The sequence below is a fragment of the Musca vetustissima genome, unplaced genomic scaffold, assembly GCF_032173495.1.
Source record: "Musca vetustissima isolate MV318-11 ecotype Yass unplaced genomic scaffold, APGP_CSIRO_Mvet_v1 utg8651, whole genome shotgun sequence".
NCBI lineage: Eukaryota > Metazoa > Arthropoda > Insecta > Diptera > Muscidae > Musca > Musca vetustissima.
In genome coordinates, this window is record NW_026877434.1 from 105678 (window position 1) to 125771 (window position 20094).

Sequence of the window (20094 nt, forward strand, 5' to 3'; positions counted from 1 at the left end):
ATCAGACGAAAATATATATGGGAGCTATATCTAAATCTGAACCGATTTTTCCCAATTTGAATAGGTTTTTTCATTGTGCCAAATAAATGAGCTGTGCCAAATAAATCTAGATCTAGATCATATTGGATTCCTCCTTTTGATACCTGAGCCAAATTAAGGTTTACATTTTGAAGACGGCCAAAATATCTACTTTGAAGCCTATCTGGAACCTCCCAAAGAGGATAAAAATTAAAGAAAATATATTAATCTCATTTGAATCGAATGCAGTATCCGTAAATTGCACATATCGTTCAGGTCGTATTTTTTTGGGATATTCAAAAATAGATTTTCATGTTAATGTACATGTTTTCACATGTACCTCGTTTTTCGCCTTTGAGGATTAACGCTATATGCTTCGCATCAATTACATTAAATTCAATGCAATCATTTGATTTGCTCTTCTAAATCTCAACAAAGAGTTAAATTAATGTTTCCTTATGAAAATTATAGTTCTACATACAAATATAAAAATTGCTCACTTAAAAATACACATTTATACGGGCGGTATACCGCTCGTACCCTGTACGGAGAGCAAAAATGCTGTGTTTTTTTTTTGGCAGAACTCTTCACCTATCCCACCCAATCCCATATGGTCGTTCGGTTGTAAATATTTTGCAGGGGTGGACAATTTAAGTGAATTTGTTTAGATTGTTGCTGCGGTTTTTTTTGTTGTTTTTCTACCCTCTACTATTTGTCTCCTGCAAAATAAACCAAAAATGTTGTATTTTGTGCACCAAAATTGTGATGCGGACGATGATGATGGTGATGGTACGGACGGTGAATAAAATTTGTTTTTACACTCTCGTTCAATGATCAGTTGAGGTCAGATGATCCGGAAGACAAGATCTTTTAGACGCTCTACTAAATAAATAATACAACAAGCTATCGAAATTAAAAGCAGAGAACAAAAACAACAACCACATTCGAAATTATTCCCCCAAGAGATTTTGCCCAGCAGGAAAACTCACAAAGAATTGAAATTATTAATTTTTTTGCTGCATAGTTTCGGTTCTCAGTTGTTATTTCGTTCAGTACGCGGACAAATTGCTTGGATTGGCCAAGTGTTGTTGTTTTGATTCTATGCGATACGGTGATTTTGCTAACCGTCGGCGTTAGTTTAAAATCGTGTGATCGGTCGTCTGGAAAATAATAAATATTATAGAGCGGATATATGTCGCATAGTAGTCAACAGTATCGCAGTGACGCTGGTGCCCTGAAAATCCTTCAAGCTGAACTCATCAAAACCACCGTTGCCACCGCAAGTGAAACAACGTTACACCGGCAACAATACCGAAGCGGAAGCTGGTGTCGCCACCGTTCAGGACGAAGATTGCGAACTACAATCGTTTGCGGATGCGATACGAAAACATAACCTTAGTAAACCGATAAATCGGGCACGTGAAACAAGGCTATCCTCGGCCGCCCTACGACGACACCAGTTGAAAATGTCCCTCAAAAAGGGTGGACCACCGCCAGCACCGTCAACAGGAGCGGCAGGAGTACAAATATCTATGTTGTCGCAACCGACAAATGTTAGTGTTAGTGAAAAGAAACATTTGATGGTGATAATTGATAGCAAAAAAGACGAAGAATATTTGTTTCTTCTTGTTCATTTATTTTTTTTAGTGAACAAAGTGAAATTGTTGATAGATTCTTTCGGTTTTGTTTTGATTTTTTTTATTCCTCAAGTGGTATTTTTCTTTGTGTCCGAATAGTGTTCGTATTAACATATGATTGAATTCGGTAATACGCAATTTTATTAGAATTCATTCAAGGTTGTTACAAGTTGTAATGTTTTGAAAATTAAAATATTTTTAAAAGGTGTTTATTTGGAAAGGAGTTAATGAGAATCCCAACGTTAGAAATTGTATAAGCAAATGCGGCGCTATTTTATCAAAACAATGCAGACCTTTATGCGGTAACTAACAGACAGTTTTACTATTCCTAGGATCATTGGTGTTCTCTATAGAAGCGCACACAATTCGGTTCGGTATACCCAATTACAGATACTTAACTGGGAACTTCAATGCATTGGAAGTGGGACCTTTATATGAGGACTACATACGAACATGGAGCTATATTGACATGTCTTTTGGGAGTACATTTTTTATTCCTCCGGAATACGAAATTACAACCACTTACAACCAACATAGAAAAATATTTCAAACAATCAATTTTTAGCCAACATTTATTGTCAAACAAGTTTCATGCCAGTAATAGTGTTTGAATAGAAAAAAATCAACAGAAAAAGTCTCGTGAACATGTGAACATTTACCCATGTGTGTATGTTTACTCGGTTTCCGCTTTTCCTCACATTTTATGTGATTTTTTTCTAGACATAGAAAAACATTTTGTTTGTTTTTTGTGGTAATGTTCGAAAAAAAACTGTCACAGTTTGCCATTAGTTGCTTTGTAAATTTCCCTATCTTTGCAATGAACTTGAATTAAAATTGATCGACATATGTGATCAAGTTCACAAACTAACACACACACACTCACTAACGATCAATGTACCACATAAAGAGTCAAATTATTTTATTTTAAATTAATTAAAGAAAATTGTATTTGTTCTAAATAGAAAATGCGTTATGACGTTTTATATATAATTGGCCCAAATATTTCAAATCAAGGCAAATGGCAAATAAATAAAAAAAAAAACACACACACGTACACCACTTGAAACATTGTGACGTAACAAATAAACAATTGTTAAAAATATGCAAATATTTTTTTTTGGTTTGTATTTGTATAAACAAAAACAATTATTTGTTTACAATGATGCCTCAAAACCAATATCGTACCATTGAAATGATATATGACTACGCATTTCAAATTTGTAAACAAATCGTTTATAATTGTATATTCCAAAAATTTGCGAAGAGAAGAATTGTGTGTGTGTGTTTTTTTAAAGAATTGGAAAAAATTATGGAAACGTGTTCTCTGAGTACGTACTTACATATGAGGTCCACAGTAAAAATGTATATACAGCCATATTATTATATCCTTGTTATACAAATTGATTTTTGATTTAGCAGCCTTGTTGCACTATGTAACAAGCAAGTAAAATGGTTGGGATATCGTTGAGAAGTGGATTGAAAATGCTCCGTTAGGACTTCAAAATATATAAAATCAGGGCCCAGTGTAATGGAAATTTGAAAAAAATAATCGTATTTTTCTCTGAGCGACCATTACAGAAGGGCTTTTACAAAAATATATTGAGATCAAGGCCTGTATCGTATTTTTTTCTGAGCGATCATTACAGAATGGCATTTAAAAAATATATTGAGATCGAGGTCTGTAATGTGAATATTTATTCCCCAAACTTGGTTTATTGTTTTTCGAAATAATCTTTAGCAGGATTTATACCAGTTTTTTGTGTGCTCAAATCAATTGTCGCAGCATTTGTTGCACTCTGATATACACTCCTTCAATACAAGCTTTTGACCAGTTCAACAGCATCTTCTGGCGACGAAAATAATTGATCACGGGTTTTTCTTGGTGTGCAAAAATTAATGAAGTCAATGGTTGCCAAATCTGTAAAGGAATTTAGTCGCGATATTGCTCATAACGACTATTGCCTGTAGTGACAAATTTTGCTGGTCGCTTGACCGGCGTTATAAGTGTCTTTGCCTATGTTTTAAATGTCCCTCTCATAGTGGGCACCAGCCGAATCTAACAAAGTTTTTACTTGCTTTTTTGTTTGCAAATTGATTTTTTAAGTTATTGTAAAAAACAAAACACATGTTGGTACGCACAAACGGTGCTTATTAAAATAATTAAAAATTGCAAACATTTGAATGGAAATGTCAGATGGCGCTAAGCAGAACATGGTACATATCTATACCAAAACTAGTAAGCGGAGCAGTTCCATATGATACCCTACACAACTACCACGAAAATCTAACTGTTCTATTTATTGAGACTGGCAATATTTCGCGATATTTGCACCCTCTTTATCGATTATAGATCAACAGCTCCACTTTATAACCCTGGCATATTTTTCAAATCTTATTTTGCTGAGGTGAATATTTACCTCATACAATAAAAATCTGGTCACTTTAGGTTTTGGTTGATTTGACCCTCGGAGTATTGCCCATTTAAACAGCCGTTCTAAATATTTGATCAGATCTCCTTCACCGTGTAAAATTTGTGATGTTCTGCATTTAATAATGGTCTCTATATCGCATGAAATATGACAAAAATAAAGCTTTCGATTCTTTGCAACCCCCTAAATATCATCTCAACATCGCCGAAAATTATAGGCATGACCATAACCTGAACTTCATGTAAAATTCTAAAGCGATCAGCTCGACATTTCGGCGTTTTAGTGGGCTAATAGCAATACTGAGCAATATCATAACATATAGACACCTTTAAATATTTACGCATAACTCCAACATTCGAGTACATAAAAAAATATAATTAGCAGCAATTTTTAAGGTCAACCACTCCTCTTGGATATAGTATCAAGATTTCGGGTCTATATTTTTCAGGAGTAAATATATACGCCATAGAATACAAACTGGACATTTTTTCACCCAAAAATCGTAAAATCATAACCTTGTTCTTTGGACAGATTCCGTTACTGGTATAAAATTTCGTGGTGTTCGGGTCATAATTGTGACCTATAGAGCAACCAGAAAAGCAGACAATTTAAAGGGCAACCACTCCTCTTGGATATAGTATCAAGATCTTGGGTCTATATTCTTCAGGAGTAAATATATGCACCATAGAATAAAAACTGGCAATTTTTTACCCAAAAGTCGTAAAATCATAACCTTGTTCTTTGGACAGATTCCGTTACAGGTGTAAAATTTCATGGTGTTCGGGTCATAATTGTGACCTATAGAGCAACCAGAAAAGCAGACACAAATGTTTTTGCTCTATTTCATCCCCTAAATGTTAACCAATCATTGACATAAATCAATTGAGGTCTTCTTGGGCCAGAACCTACCCTCCCAGCAAAATTTCGTGACGATAACTGTGTCCTGTATTGTGTTTACAATGATAATGGACAGACAGACGAACGGACAGACAAGTGTAGATCGACTCAGCAAGTCGGTATCGGTAAACTTAAACGTGGATCTAGGATCAATATTTCGCGGCGTTGCAAACCCTTGGGGCTGTACAAAGCTATTACAACATAGTAGTGTAGGGTATAAATATTTATGGTATAACTCTAGCTGAGTATTTTGCCTTTATGCAAAATGTTACACAAATGACTTAAGGACAACCCCTATTGGTACAAATCGATTCAGATTTAGATATGGCTCCACATATGTATTTTCGTGCGATTTCTCGTAAATGATGCAACAAATTTTACTTAGAGCTTAACATACATTTAAGATATAAACCTTATATTGTATATTTTTTTAAATTTTCGTAATTCTTGGATTTTTTTAGTTTTGCCAAAATAGTAAAAATTTTTCTAACACACCTAACAAATATTTTCCAAATACGCAATTTTATGATGAACTACTTGAGAGCGAAACAAAATGTGAAATAAACCGAAAATAAATTTTACGCCAATTAAAATGTATTCAACAAAAAAGTGTCGATTTAAAAAAATATATTTTTTTTTTGTTTTATTTTTTTTTTGTGATGTGTGTGTGTTTTTATTCTTTTGGTTTCAATTAAATATTTTGCCTCTGCATTTGTTATTTTGGGGGGATGAGATCTTTGGCATGTGATGTTGATATATATATATACATAACGATATGTGTATATATGTATGTTTCTTCATACTTGGGGATGGTGCGTGTCTAAGTGGTTGGTTGATACCTTCTAGTTGGGCTGCCAGACACAAAACACAACAGACCCACCAAAAAACAAAAATTCAATTAAAATCCATTATGCATCTTTTGTTGTTGTATTGTACGTATTTGCCTTTTCAATATTGTTGTTTTATTTGTTTTTTTGGTTTTTTGCAAAGAAATTGATTTTGATTTCTTATTTCTCAACTCTTTTCAAATCTATTTGCAGAAAATACCGACAGTTACGGCGGGCTATGATAACGAGAAGCATAACGGCTCAAGGAGTAATAACGCGTCCGTAAATCAAACAAAGTATGTTTTAAAAAACTTTTTAAACTTTCATCATATTGTTTTAACGTTATTTCAACGGTTCTTCGTAGTTTCTTTTTGGTTTAGTTGATAAACATTAACCACGTATTATTTATTTAAAAACAAAAATACAACTAACATTTTCTTAAGTTCGTTTATGATTCGGTTCCTAAGTAGTGATAATAGTTTTTTTTATATACCACCAAAATAACTTTTCTCGTTTTCCCATCGGGAAAAGTATACAATAATAATAATAATTAGAAACTAGCACCTTTATAATGCCCATCTATAAAAATATTGAAAATGAATCATCAACATCAATGTTTGAAATGTATACTTCTTCGGATAGATTCATACGACCCGATATGGCCGATGTCCCAGTACAGCAGGCGGCAGGCTCAACACTGCCTTTAGTGATATCGAAGAAGAAAGGCGGTGGTGCAGATGATTCCGATGATGTCAATTATAATCCGTTCGAGCATCGGAAAGTCGAACATCCAACATCGTAAGTATACAGAGAAATCATTTTTTTATTATTTATGGACCGGAACTTTAGGTTTATATTTTACAGGAATACAAAAAAATAGTTCTCTTAAAATGTGAAATTTCAAAAAAAAAAAAAAAAAATAATAATAATAATATATCCCATGAAGATTTAGAATAACATATTACATAGTTGCCAGTAAAATACTACAAGGCAGTCTATATAACCAAATATGCTACTTATATTATAACACCTTCTGACGTTTTATACATAAAAGGTCCGTTTAAATCAGTATGCTGTATGCTTATCATATAAGAAGATATAAGGCTTACTTTCCAAAGAAGGTTATATTTTATGGATAGATTTTAATTTATAGAATAACAGAAGGTCTCTTGTGCTAGGAAGATCTAAGGGTGTCGAGTTCGTATGACTGAAATTTTTTCTTGACCTATATATGCGACAAAAATGTAATAATATAAGAAAATGCGGACATATCCGACCATATACATAATTCATTAACTAAAAGCTTCTACGATTCATGCTGGCCTGGACCACAATGAGTTGGACAAGTAAACTCGAAGAGGTCCTAATACAGGGGATATGTCTGTACATTTTCTACATTATAAATTGACTTGAAAAAGTTTTTCTATTACCAAAGAAAGGAGGAATGATGAATTACAAATACTTTGGTTGGAGAAGGAATATATCATATAAAATTTTCTGTATAAAATTTACCCACCATGAACTCGGAAAGGCAGATAGCAATTGCTTCGGTTAAAAATGTCAATTTTAAAACATTTGATGAAACGTGGACATATATTGGACATTTTCTGTAAAGTATTATTTTATGTGTTTTAACACAGAATGAAAAATTACAACCTCCTCGGCAGCAAAATCTAAATCTGAGTCTAGGTCCATCACACTACCTGTATATGAATGCGATATCAAAGCACTGCTATTTATGAAAATATATTTTTCACACTCCAAAACCAGGGAATACAAAATTGCAATTGAATTTATTTTTATTAGCAAATGCAACTAAAAATTAAAAAATCCGCTGTACACCTCCTGCGAACATTTTGCATCTGCTATGAACAGATAATAAAAAATAACATGCTTTTCTTTTGATAATTCTGTTTAGATCCATTCAAATAACCTAAATGTGGGGGACATTTATATGAAGGCTATGTGAAGACTCTATCGTGATTTCAAAATTTTGGCCATAAATCTATAAATATGTGTAAACTTTAGTGATAATCGGATTATCAGAAAAAAGTTAAAAAGAGGTCTCATTTCCTTCTGGTCCCCTAAATATTAATTGATTATTACAAAGAAAAAATTGAGTCTTCCACAATTGCGGTTTGACATTTTTAATACCATTTATAATGAATAGATGAACGGCATACATCGATAGAATGATATGATAGTCGAGATATGTCAGCTGGTACAATATGGAAAATTCTATGCCATTTAGGCTATTCAAATATGAATAGTAGCTCATAATTAATATCGATTATATTTAATATTTCTGTTCATTGAATTGTTTTATAGGTGATTGGGCTGCCATTAATTTTTGTGTAGAAACAACACGATTTTTATACCCTTCACCACACTGTGGTATTATGTATTTGTGCATTTGTTTGTAACAGGCAAAAGGAAACGAGATAGACACATGGTTCCTTTTGAGAATATGTATAGAATCACTTTTTAAGTCGATTTATGCATGTCCGTCTGTCCGTCCGTCCATGTATTTTTGCTAACAAAGTACAAGTCGCATTTGTGATCCGATTTGGATAAAATTTGGCACAGTTCACTTATTTGGCCCAAGGACGAACCCTATTGAAATTGGAAAAAATCGGTTAAGTTTTCCATAAAGCTCCCATATATATTTTCGTCCGATTTTATGTAAATGGTGCACCAAAGTCCCTATATATCCTTCGATTTCCACGAAATTTGGCATAGCATTCTTAAATAAGCCTAGAACGATGTGTGTTTAATTTCGGTTCAGATTTAGATATAGCTCCCATATATACTTTTGTCCGATTTTAGGTAAATAGTGCACCAAAGTCCGTATATATCCTTCGATTTGCACGAAATTTGGCACAGCGTACTGAATTAAGTCTAGAACGATGTGTGTTTAATTTCGAGAAAATCGGTTCAGATTTAGATATAGATCCCATATATTTTCGTCCGATTTTAGGTAAATAGTGCACCAAAGGGTATCATATAGTCGGCCCCGTCCGACTTTACTACTTTCCTTACTGGTTTTTGCAGCGGTTGGGGTCTTTGCTTGTTTAGTGTTACAATTTTCATATGAGTGACGCTATCTCCTGTCATCCTCATGTATTGGGCCATAAACATATCTCTGTGTAAATTTTCATGAGGATCGTACCATCAGAAAAAGTTCCAAATATAATGTTTCTTTGGCGTTTTCTCTAAATATTAACCGATTATCACAAAGAAACTATTGGCATCGTTCACAATTGGGGTTTGAAATGTTGATTACAATTTATTATGACCATACGAACGATAAACGTTGATAGATTGATTACACTACGCCACAAAGAAACAATTCCCATTACAATTATTTTCCTTGAAGCATCTCATTTTTTTTTTTTTTTTGCATTATTTTATGCCAGGTCAAAGTAGAATTGTGCTATAAAACTCATGTCGGATGCATCCATCTCCTTTATTTTTATTAATATTGATGGATTTTAAAATATTCACAACATTTTAATTATATATATTTTTTTTCATGTATCTAACTCATTTTGTATATTGATGTGGAGGACATTTGCCAACTCATTATATGTGTCATCTCAATGCCCTGTAACTAGCCAGACCTACCTGAAGTTATGTAAAATATTTAAGATAGTTTTTACTGACTCTTAAAAGTGAAACTAGTTACAATTTACTACTTCTGGCGCCGCTGTTATCTCTTGTAACATTACATTTACATTTTTTGTCTCCTATTTCAATTATTCATGACATATTAATAGCACCTTCTGAGATCAGCATTAAATTTAGATTTTACACTTCACCCCAATATACAACCACACACATATTGCACATACCGGCATTTTTGTTGCTGTTATTTGTGTTTTTGGATCCTCATGCATTTTACGAGTTAGCGGAAATTTTCCACTTGGCACACAAATATGTTAAACACATTCACTCATACACAATCACAAAAAGAACATAACGTCAAAACTACCAAGACATGCATTGAACGCCAAAGAAACGCCAGTGGGAAAGAGACCTTGGTCATGAAACTGTTGCCAAAAAATTTACAAGCATGTACATAGCTACATATAATGTATATATGCACATATACGTAGGTGTGTAAGCACGAGAATTTTTTATACACATTTACAAAAAAATCATACACTTTTTAAACTCACAGAAAAATGTGCATTAAAGCAAAGCGAATTCGAAATATGTTTGTCCGATATTTGTAGATGTAAACGCTTCATTGATCATTTTAAATTGGCATGGCCAATAAACTGACCAAACGCACACGTTTCTGTGCTGGCCGGCATTGCACTTTGAGCGATTGAAATAAATTGATTCGATTCACAGTGTTTTGATTTAATTTCAATTAATTGTATTCAGAATAAATGCATCGTTAATCAATTTTGATTGCACACTATTAATAAATTGGCACTTGTTATTACATTTTAGTTTTATTAACATACGTATTTTATCATTCAGCGTGGCTGAATAATTGGATGATTCAATAAAAGTATGGAATTAAAAGTAATATTTTCTTTTAATAATTAAAAAAGAAAATTTATATCGGTACCGTTATTATGCTATTGTGTATTTTAAACATGCTGAATACAGTTTCTTGTTGGTTAATAATAGGTTAAAACCAGTAAGGAAAGTAGTAAACTCGGGCGGGGCCGATTATATAATACCCTTCACCACTTTGGCTATATTCAACAGATGAATCCTAACAGACGTCGCCTTTTTAAAGTCCTAGTAAAATAAATTGGATCCATAAAAATGTCATTCTGAAACCGACACTACATTTTTCATTTGGTCAGATATAGAAGTTAGATCTAAATCTGAACCGATTCAGGAAACTTAACACACATCATTTTAGACCTAATTCATTACGCTGTATGAATTTTCGTGCAAACCGAAAGATATTAGGGGGCTTTGGTACACCATTTACCTTAAATCGGACGGAGCTATATCTAAATCTGAACCGATTTTCAGGAAACTTAACATATCATTCTAGATCTAATTCATTACGCTGTGCCAAATTTCGTGCAAATCGAAAGATATATAGGGACTTTGGTGCACCATTTATATTTAATAGGACGAAAATATATATGGGAGCTATATCTAAATCTGAACCCATTTTCAGGAAACTTAACACACATCATTCTATAACTAATTCATTACGCTGTGCCAAATGCTGTACCGAAAATTGGGGGTACCCTTATATGTGGGCTACCCGAAAAAATTTACCTATATTTATAAATTATAGTAGAGAGATTTGCTACCTAATAAGAACTCGACGTACTAAATTACAATCATTTCGGTCGAAAAATACGATCTGAACTCCCAAAATAACAAAAATTTGGGGGTACCGTTATATGGGGACTACCAGAAAAACTGGACCTATATTTATAATTTTTAGTGGAGTAATTTGGTGTCCAATAAGAACCCAATGTACAAAATTTCAGAGAATTCAGTTATAAAACGAGCCCAAGAACCCGAAAATACCGAAAATTGGCGGTACCCTTATATGGGGGCTATACGAAAAAATTGACTTTTATTTATAATTTTTGGTAGGTAGATTTGTTACCCAATAAGAACTCAAAGTACCAAATTTCACCAAATTTCAAAATACCGAAAATTTGGGGGTACCCTTATATGGGAGCTATGCCTAAACGTGGACCGATTTTCTCCAATTTCAATAGGGTTCGTCCTTGGGCCAATTAAGTGACCTGTGCCAAATTTCATCCAAATCGGATGATAAATGCGACCTGTACTTTGTTAACAAAAATACATGGACGGACCGACGGACGGACAGACGGACATGCATAAATCGACTCAGAAAGTGATTCTATGCATATTCTCAAAAGGAACCATGGGTCTATCTCGATTATTTTTGCCTGTTACAAACATATGCACAAATACATAATGCCCTGTACCACAGTGTGGTGAAGGGTAAAAAATCAACCTGGCTGAATAACATTTTCTAGGGGAAAACAATAACTTAATTTTGCTGAATAATGCTTTCTAGAAATAAATATTAGTTAGCCTGGAGCTGAATAGAGTTTATTTGTGGGAAATCAATCATTCCTCCTGGCTGAATAGAATTTTCAGAAAGAAAACAATGGTGAAAAAAATTCATCCCGGCTGAATATAGTTTTTTCTATACGTAAGTAATATTTAGCTTGTCGGAATATTAGCAAATTGTTTTCTATAGCAAATTGATCATTCCGCCAGACTGAACAGTTTTTTCTATAGGAAAACAATGTGAGAAATGTTATTCATCCTAGCTGAATATAGTTATTCCAAAGGAAACATATTCATCGTGGAAAACAATAATTCAGCCTGTCTGAATTGTGAAATATCAAATTACAGAAAATCAGGTTGGGAAATTGATCTAGAAATTTCAACATACCAAAAATTATTTCAACATACCAACATTTGAACATTTTCAGAGTAGCAGTTTTGATGTTCGCCAGGAACCCCAAATTCCAACTCTAAGGTACTTCGGAGGAAATAAGTGGTTAAAAATTCAAACTACCGATTATGGAGCGGGCCTTTTATAAATCCAATACACATCGTTGCATATTGAACATATTCAGAGAAGTTGTTTTTTTATTCGCCAGTAACACAGAATGCAAAATTTAAGGTACTTCGAAGGAAATAAGTGGTTAACATTTGTTCTGTTCCCGTACTGCAAGAATGTACTCGATTTTACAATTTTCTTCGATATCATAAAGGAAAAAAGTGTTATCGGAGTAAAAAATTGTAGATTCTTGCAGTACGGGAACAGACCAATTTCAAACTACCGATTATGGAGAGGGCCTTTCATAAATCCAATACCTATCGGAAACGTTTCATTTTGAGCATATTCAGAAAGTTTTTTTATTCGCCAGGAACACAGAATGCAAAATTTAAGGTACTTCGAGGGGAAAATGCGAAATATCCAAATCATGAAAATGGAGAGGACTTTTATGAGGCATTCATCTATTATTCAACCTGTTTTCTGAAGGAAAATAATTATTCATCATTTGTTTTATATAATAAAAAGAAATACCAATTCCTTTCATAGTATATAATATACCCATGTAGGGTGCTCACATTTGACATTTAAACAGGAAATTAACAAATTTGTTGTTACAAACAAATACATTTCATCACTTGGCAGCCGACCATCAATGTGTTTGATGGTCACTGAAACTAGTTGTCCATTTTCTCTGTTAGAACAAGTTAAACGTGGCGTTAAATGTGGCGCTTGTACGGATATATCTATGTGTGTGTGTGAGGTATTTAATATATGAATGTCAATGTGATTTTGCATTGCATCCCCTCATGATATAGTTTTAGTTCATTGAACACAAAAGCAGACAGACTGACAAAATGTATTTTCAGGTTTTTTTGTTCAATTTTCTTTTCTTTCCTTACATCTTAAGTAATACATGCAAAATGCTTTTTGAAACAATGCCAATATAAATAAATAATTAATATAAAATACATAATATTATACACAAATAAAAATTATAGTTGATTTTGTAGACAAATAATAAATAAACATCGTCATAAAATATTGACAATATATGAATACGATATTATAGGGATTTTGCTTCACTTTCAATTCGATACTCAGTACCATTCAATTTTTCTTAGATTTTTATGACATTTTTTCAAACTTTAAGTTCCGGTTCATGAATGTGTTCAAGCCCCATCATTTTTTATACTCAATATAATTGATAAATAATTTTCATTACAGTGATTTGGAAACATTTGTACATCTGCTCAAGGGCTCCCTGGGTTCGGGCATCTTGGCCATGCCAATGGCCTTCCTCAATGCCGGTCTTTGGTTCGGTCTGGTCGCTACCTTCTTGGTGGGCACACTGTGCACCTATTGTGTACACATTTTGGTGAAATGCGCTCACATTCTATGCCGGAGGCGTAAAATCCCCATGATGGGTTTTGCCGATGTTGCCGAACAAGCATTCCTTGATGGTCCAGTTGGTCTTCAGCGTTGGTCTCGCTTTATACGTTTTGTGGTCAATACTTTCCTGGTCATCGATTTAATTGGATGCTGTTGTATTTATCTGGTATTTGTCGGCACGAATGTTAAACAAGTTGTGGACTTTTATATGGAGGAGGAAACTGAATTTGGTATACGATTGTGGATTGTCATCATTACCGTGCCGTTGATCTTTATGTGCCTGGTTAGAAATTTGAAATTCTTAACTCCATTCTCAATGGTGGCAAATCTATTGATGTTTGTTGGCATAATCATTACCTGTACCTACTTGTTTACCGATACCCCGTCGACAACGGAACGTGTCGGCGTGGCTGATGTTGCCCAATGGCCATTGTTCTTCGGTACTGTCATCTTCGCTTTGGAAGGTATCGGTGTAGTTATGTCCTTGGAAAATGACATGAGAAATCCCACTCACTTTATTGGCTGTCCATCGGTGCTGAATTTGGGTATGGGTGTTGTCATCACTTTGTACACCTTTGTTGGTTTCTTTGGCTATTTGAAATATGGTTCGGATACGGCTGGCAGTATTACCTTGAATTTGCCTGTAGAAGATAAGTAAGTAGCTATGATTTGTTAAATAAGTGATAAATATTTTTAAAAATGATTTTGATTTATTTTTTTTATAGGTTGGCCCAATCTGTGAAGCTGATGATTGCCATTGCAATTTTCTTCACATTCACTCTGCAATTCTATGTACCCATGAGCATTATCTGGAAGGGTATCCAACATAAAATCGCTCCTGAAAAACAAAATGTGTCCGAATATGCTTTGAGAGTTGGTTTGGTGGTAAGTAATCGATTATAAATAAAATTAGCAGAATAGAAATCATAAAAATACATAAAATCATGCCACAGCGTAGTGTGTAAAAATTGACAGAAGGTCCGAATTCCTATAGCCCAAATTTAAATTTTTATACTACCAGGCTTAAGGCCATTGAGTGCCTCGTTGAAATATCGGATTTTGACCCCAAGTGTCTTTAGTCCATATACGGTTGGAACTATTCGAAACCAATTTAAAAATGTCCCTTCATCCGTCAGCGTAGTATGTAAAGATTGTCAGAAGGTCCGAATTCCTAAGGCCAAAATTTGAATTTTTATACCACCAGGCTTAAGTCCAATGAATGCCTCATTGAAATATCGGATTTTGACCCCAAGTGTCTTTGGTCGTATATCCGTCTTTCTGGCAGTTGTCCCGCATGATAACTATCCAAAATTTGCACATCGTCATATTTCTTCAAAACAACAAAAACATAAAGTTCGAAGTTGGCTAGTATTGGTCGACATCTACTAAAATTTATTTAAAATGCGAACAAATTGCCAATTGATCTAAATTTTGCATATCTCACCCGGTAACTCCAAAAATGTCTCCGCTTCTAGTATAACCTCCAATTGATCTAAATTTTGAATATCTCATCCGGTAACTCCAAAAAGGTCTCCGCTTCTAGTAGAACCTCATGAAAAGGTCAATATTTTTAAAATTGTAAAATTGATAAGAAGCTAATTGAGTGTCCGTAAAAAAACCCAAAGGTAGACCCGTTTCGAAGATGGGATATATCAGTCATTTCCTACAGATAACTTCCTCAACAATAATTTGGAGATCTTGTAGGTTTCATATAAGTTGAATGGAGTGCCCGAGGGTATATATTATATTTGTTTGCAACAGCGATTTTTTTTCATTTTGTACTACGGTTTTTGGGCTCTCATAAGTATGAAGTAAATTGTATTTTAGGCTCTCCTACCAATAATTTTAAATATTGGTACAATTTTTAGTTTAACTCCCATATAAGGGTAACAAATTTCGGTATTTCGGTGAGTTTGGACAAGTTTTTAAACAAATTGGCTGTAATATAAAAATCAATATTGACTTCAAATTTGCGGTACCACCCACATTATTCGGCAATTGGTGGATTTTGGGAAAGTTTTTCAATCGAAAAATTTGTCTACCATGAATTTACCATGGTAATGCACATAGGAAAAGGTTCCCATCGATTTTAATTACTTTTAATGTACACCTAATGTTGCAGGATATACCAAGTTCGTCCTTAACGTCCTATTTACTTTGTTTTTGTATTTTTTTATTAAAACGTTTTCTTCTTCTTCCAGATCCTCTGTGGTGCTATTGCTGTTGCCCTACCCAATCTGGGTCCATTCATTTCCCTGATCGGTGCTGTGTGCCTCAGTACTTTGGGCATGATTGTGCCATCTATTATCGAATTAGCCGTCTATCATGAAGATCCCGGATATGGACGTTTCAAATGGCGCCTGTGGAAGAATGTCTTCTTGATTTGCTTTGGCATTATTGGTTTTGTGACCGGTACCTATGTCAGTATATTGGAGTTCCATGCCGAATTCAGTAATTAATAACAAAAAACAACAACAACAACTTCTAGAGTATTTTCTTTTTTGTTTGTTTAATTGTTTTTACATGAGATGATATTTTCTAATGATATGTTTATAATTTTTTTAAATAGTTTTAAAAGCAAAAGTAGGACGTTTGCTAACAATACACAATGTAATTTTAATAACAATAATAATTTATGAAAAAAGAAATATAACAACAAAACCACAGGGAAAACTAACTCAGATGTTTTTTTATTAATTAATTAATTATCATCTAACCAAATTATATACAAAAAACAAGGCCACAATTCTATAGAATTTATTCATCTATAATTAGTTAATAAGTTATTTAAGTTCCAATTGAAAATGACTGTGATGTCTGTGCACATTATTTAGGGCAGATATTCACAAAAAAGACAAGACAACTATTTTTTAGAGATATTAAAAAACAGAAAACCCGAAAAAATATTGGCTCAAATTTTAAATCTGACCTGGTATTTTAACAAAAAAATGGGGCAGATGAAGTTATTGAAATTTGAAAATAAACTAAAAAGCTAATTAAGTTCCCTTAGATTAGTTTAGACAACACACACACATACAAAGAAAAACGTAGTACCTTTTGCTAATGAAATTGTAGTATCATATATGATAACCCTATGAATGTAGATAATGGCTAAGTCAGAAAGAATTTTAAATTTATTTTTTGGCTTAGTTTAAACATTTTTTTACTAACACTAAATACGTTTATTTATTTCTATGATTTTCTTTAAACATAGCAATCAATTGGCTTTTTACGTAAGATTGAATTGTGCATTAAAGCAGGGCTGAATAAGCCACACACACACGCTCACTCGAATTTAAATATTGGTGTGTGTTACAAATGAAAGCAAGATATTTGTATTATAAACTTGTGTAGCTCTGCCTTATGGCCACTAAACAATTTCTTACCTCCTAATTTCTGATCCTGACCCTCTTAACTACTTTAACTTTTTCAAAATTATTCTACAAGTTTTAAGGCTGTAATTTGTAATTCTTTATTAAGGAAATAACAACAAAACAATTCAAGTTCAAAAGTCTGTGGTTCCTATTAACATTAATTTTTAAGGCATATTTTATAACAGGAATTTATCAAAATCCCTCATATAAGCTTTAAAACTTAACGGTAACCACATTTTGTTTTTAAGAAAGACGCTACACTTTTTTCGACCCCATCCTTATTTATTATTGTAATATTATACATTTTTCTTCCCTTACATATGTATAATAGGATTGCCTTAAAGTTTTACATTTTAGAAAATAATAAACAAAATAAAAGCAGATGTATATTTTCATTAAATACATCATTTGATTGAAATTTATTATCATCTATTTTGAAAAACAAAAACAGATAAACTACATTTATTATTATGTATTAATTTGATAGAACAACTAAAAAATAAATAAAATAAACAAAAAAATATATTTGTGTTTGTATATTATATTAAAACAAGTAAAACCAGTAAGGAAAGTAGTAAAGTCGGACTGGGCCGACGATATGATACCCTTCACCACTTTGGGTATATTCTACATATGTATCCTAACAGACGTCGCGTTTTTGTTATATTTCATATATTTCAGGGAAACTTGCCAGAGACTAAATTATATTACATCAGTACGTTGTATCAATCGGCCTAGCTATGGATCTTTTCACGGAACTTAGCAACATCATTCTAGACTTAATTTAGAACCCTATACAAAAATGGGGAGCTATATCTAAATCTGAACCGATTTTCACGAAACTTTGCACACATCATTCTAGACTTAATTCAGTACGATATGCCAAATTTTGTGCAAATCGAAATATATATAGGGACTTTGGTAAACCATTTACCTTAAATCCGACGAAAATATATATGGGAGCTATATCTAAATCTGAACATATTTTAACGAAACTTAGCACACGTCATTCTAGACCTAATTGAGTACGCTAGACCGAAATTCGTGCAAATCGAATGAATTTCAGGTAGTTTGGTGTACTTTTTGCCTAAAATCGGGCGAAACTATATATAGGAGCTATATCTAAATTTGCACCGATTTTCACGAAACTTAGCACACGTCATTCTAGATTTAATTCAGTACGCTATGCCAAAATTCGTGCAAATCTAATGATTTTCAGGACTTGGGTCCACCATTTACTTAAAATCGGGCGAAACTATATACGAGAGTTATCTAAATCTGAACCGATTTTCACGAAACTTAGCACACGTCATTCTAGACTTAATTTAATACGCTGCGCCAATATTCCTTCAAATCAAAAGATTTGCAGGGAGTTTGATGCACGGTTTACCTAAAATCAGGCGAAACTATATATAGGAGCTATATCTAAATCTGAACCGATTTGAACGAAACATATCACACGTCATTCTACACTTAATTCAGTACGCTATGCCGAAATTCGTGCAAATGAAAAGATTTCCAGGGACTTTGGTGCACCATTTACCTAAAATCAGGCGAAATTATATATGAGAGATATATCCAAATCTGAACCGATTTTCATGAAACTTAGCACATATTATTATATCCACAACTCAGTACGCTATGCCAAATTTCGTGCTAATCGAAAGATATATAGGGTCTTTGGTGTACCAATTACCTTAAATCGGATGAAACTATATATGGGAGCTATATCTAAATCTGAACCGACTTTCCCAAAATTCAGCACACATCATTGTCGACTTAATTTAGTACGCTATGCCAAAATAAGTGCAAATCTAATTATTTTCAGGGCCTTTGGTGTACTATTTACCTAAAATCGGGCGAAAATATATATGGGAGCTATATCTAAATGCGAACCGTGCCAAATTTCATCCAATTCGGATCATAAATGCGACCTGTACTTTGCTCACAAAAATACATGGACGGACGGACATGCATAAATCGACTCAGAATGTGATGCTATGCATATTCTCAAAAGGAACCATGGGTCTATCTCGATTCCTTTTGCCTGTTACAAACATATGCACAAAGACATAATACCCTGTACCACAGTGTGGTGAAGGGTATAAAAATTTGTCAATATATGTTGACGACAGATATATACCCTCATCCTATGGTTTGCAGTGGTCTGCGGAATTATATTTCGCATTATATGAGAATATACCTAATATAAAGTGAAATATAATACCGTTTCTACCATAGAATTTACCATCTGTGGAGAGGTACCAGAAGAGGTTGCCCTATATACCCATCGTCGTATTTAAATATTGCGAGGTGCAACAATGAGTGAAATTGGCAATTCAATTCGCTACAAATTAAATGTATATGTTCCTTTATAATATGTTGACGCCTTGGGGGAGATAACAGACGCAGAGCACGGACCGATGTCCCATCTTCGGACTTCATCTATGTAAGGTAAACTTATTACGATGTGCAATGTTTCGATGAAAGTGTATATTCGGATGGCTTCATATGATATTTACAAATTTGACTGTTTGCGGGAGAGATAATAGGATGAATGCTCCGATAAGTCCCATCTTACAACATTAATCAGGCATGGTTAAAAAATTTCGTTGTGCAAAGTTTAGTTCACATGGGATAGTTTGTTCGCATGATATAAAAAATTAATTTTCCAGATGGAATGGTCCGATAGGTCCCATCCCAGCACATTCCATTCACTTAATATTGAATCTACTTTTTTTAATTTTGACTCTTTGTGGAGGAGTTACTGGAAGGATATCGCCGATAAATTCCACCTTCCAACAACATTTAGTGTCTTATAAACATATTCCTTCTAGTATCCCGCCACAAAATGATCTACATTTTGAAAAATTTTTAATTCAATAGCAATCGTATGAAATATCTTATTAGATACAAATTCTCACATCGATTCCAATATTTTTAAACGTTTCTCGAGTGTATAGCTATCGGTTCACTGAACTTATGATAAATCCA

At 33.5% G+C, this 20094-nt stretch overlaps 1 protein-coding gene across 3 annotated transcripts in view; it reads left to right on the top strand.

Moving 5' to 3' along the window:
* Positions 1-16222, top strand: part of LOC133322012 (proton-coupled amino acid transporter-like protein CG1139) — a 76663-nt gene extending 60441 nt beyond the window's left edge. The window contains exons 1-6 of one of the 3 annotated variants that reach the window (XM_061531082.1): positions 1352-1571; positions 6022-6104; positions 6451-6606; positions 13562-14380; positions 14452-14611; positions 15928-16221. In XM_061531082.1, coding sequence (XP_061387066.1) covers positions 1485-1571; positions 6022-6104; positions 6451-6606; positions 13562-14380; positions 14452-14611; positions 15928-16185 — 1563 coding nt within the window. In that variant the 5' untranslated portion in view covers positions 1352-1484 and the 3' untranslated portion in view covers positions 16186-16221. Of the gene's footprint in view, positions 1-1351; positions 1572-6021; positions 6105-6450; positions 6607-13561; positions 14381-14451; positions 14612-15927 lie in introns of those variants that run through there. The other 2 variants (XM_061531080.1, XM_061531081.1) reach the window with 2 other exon arrangements.
* The last annotated feature ends 3872 nt before the right edge of the window (positions 16223-20094 follow it).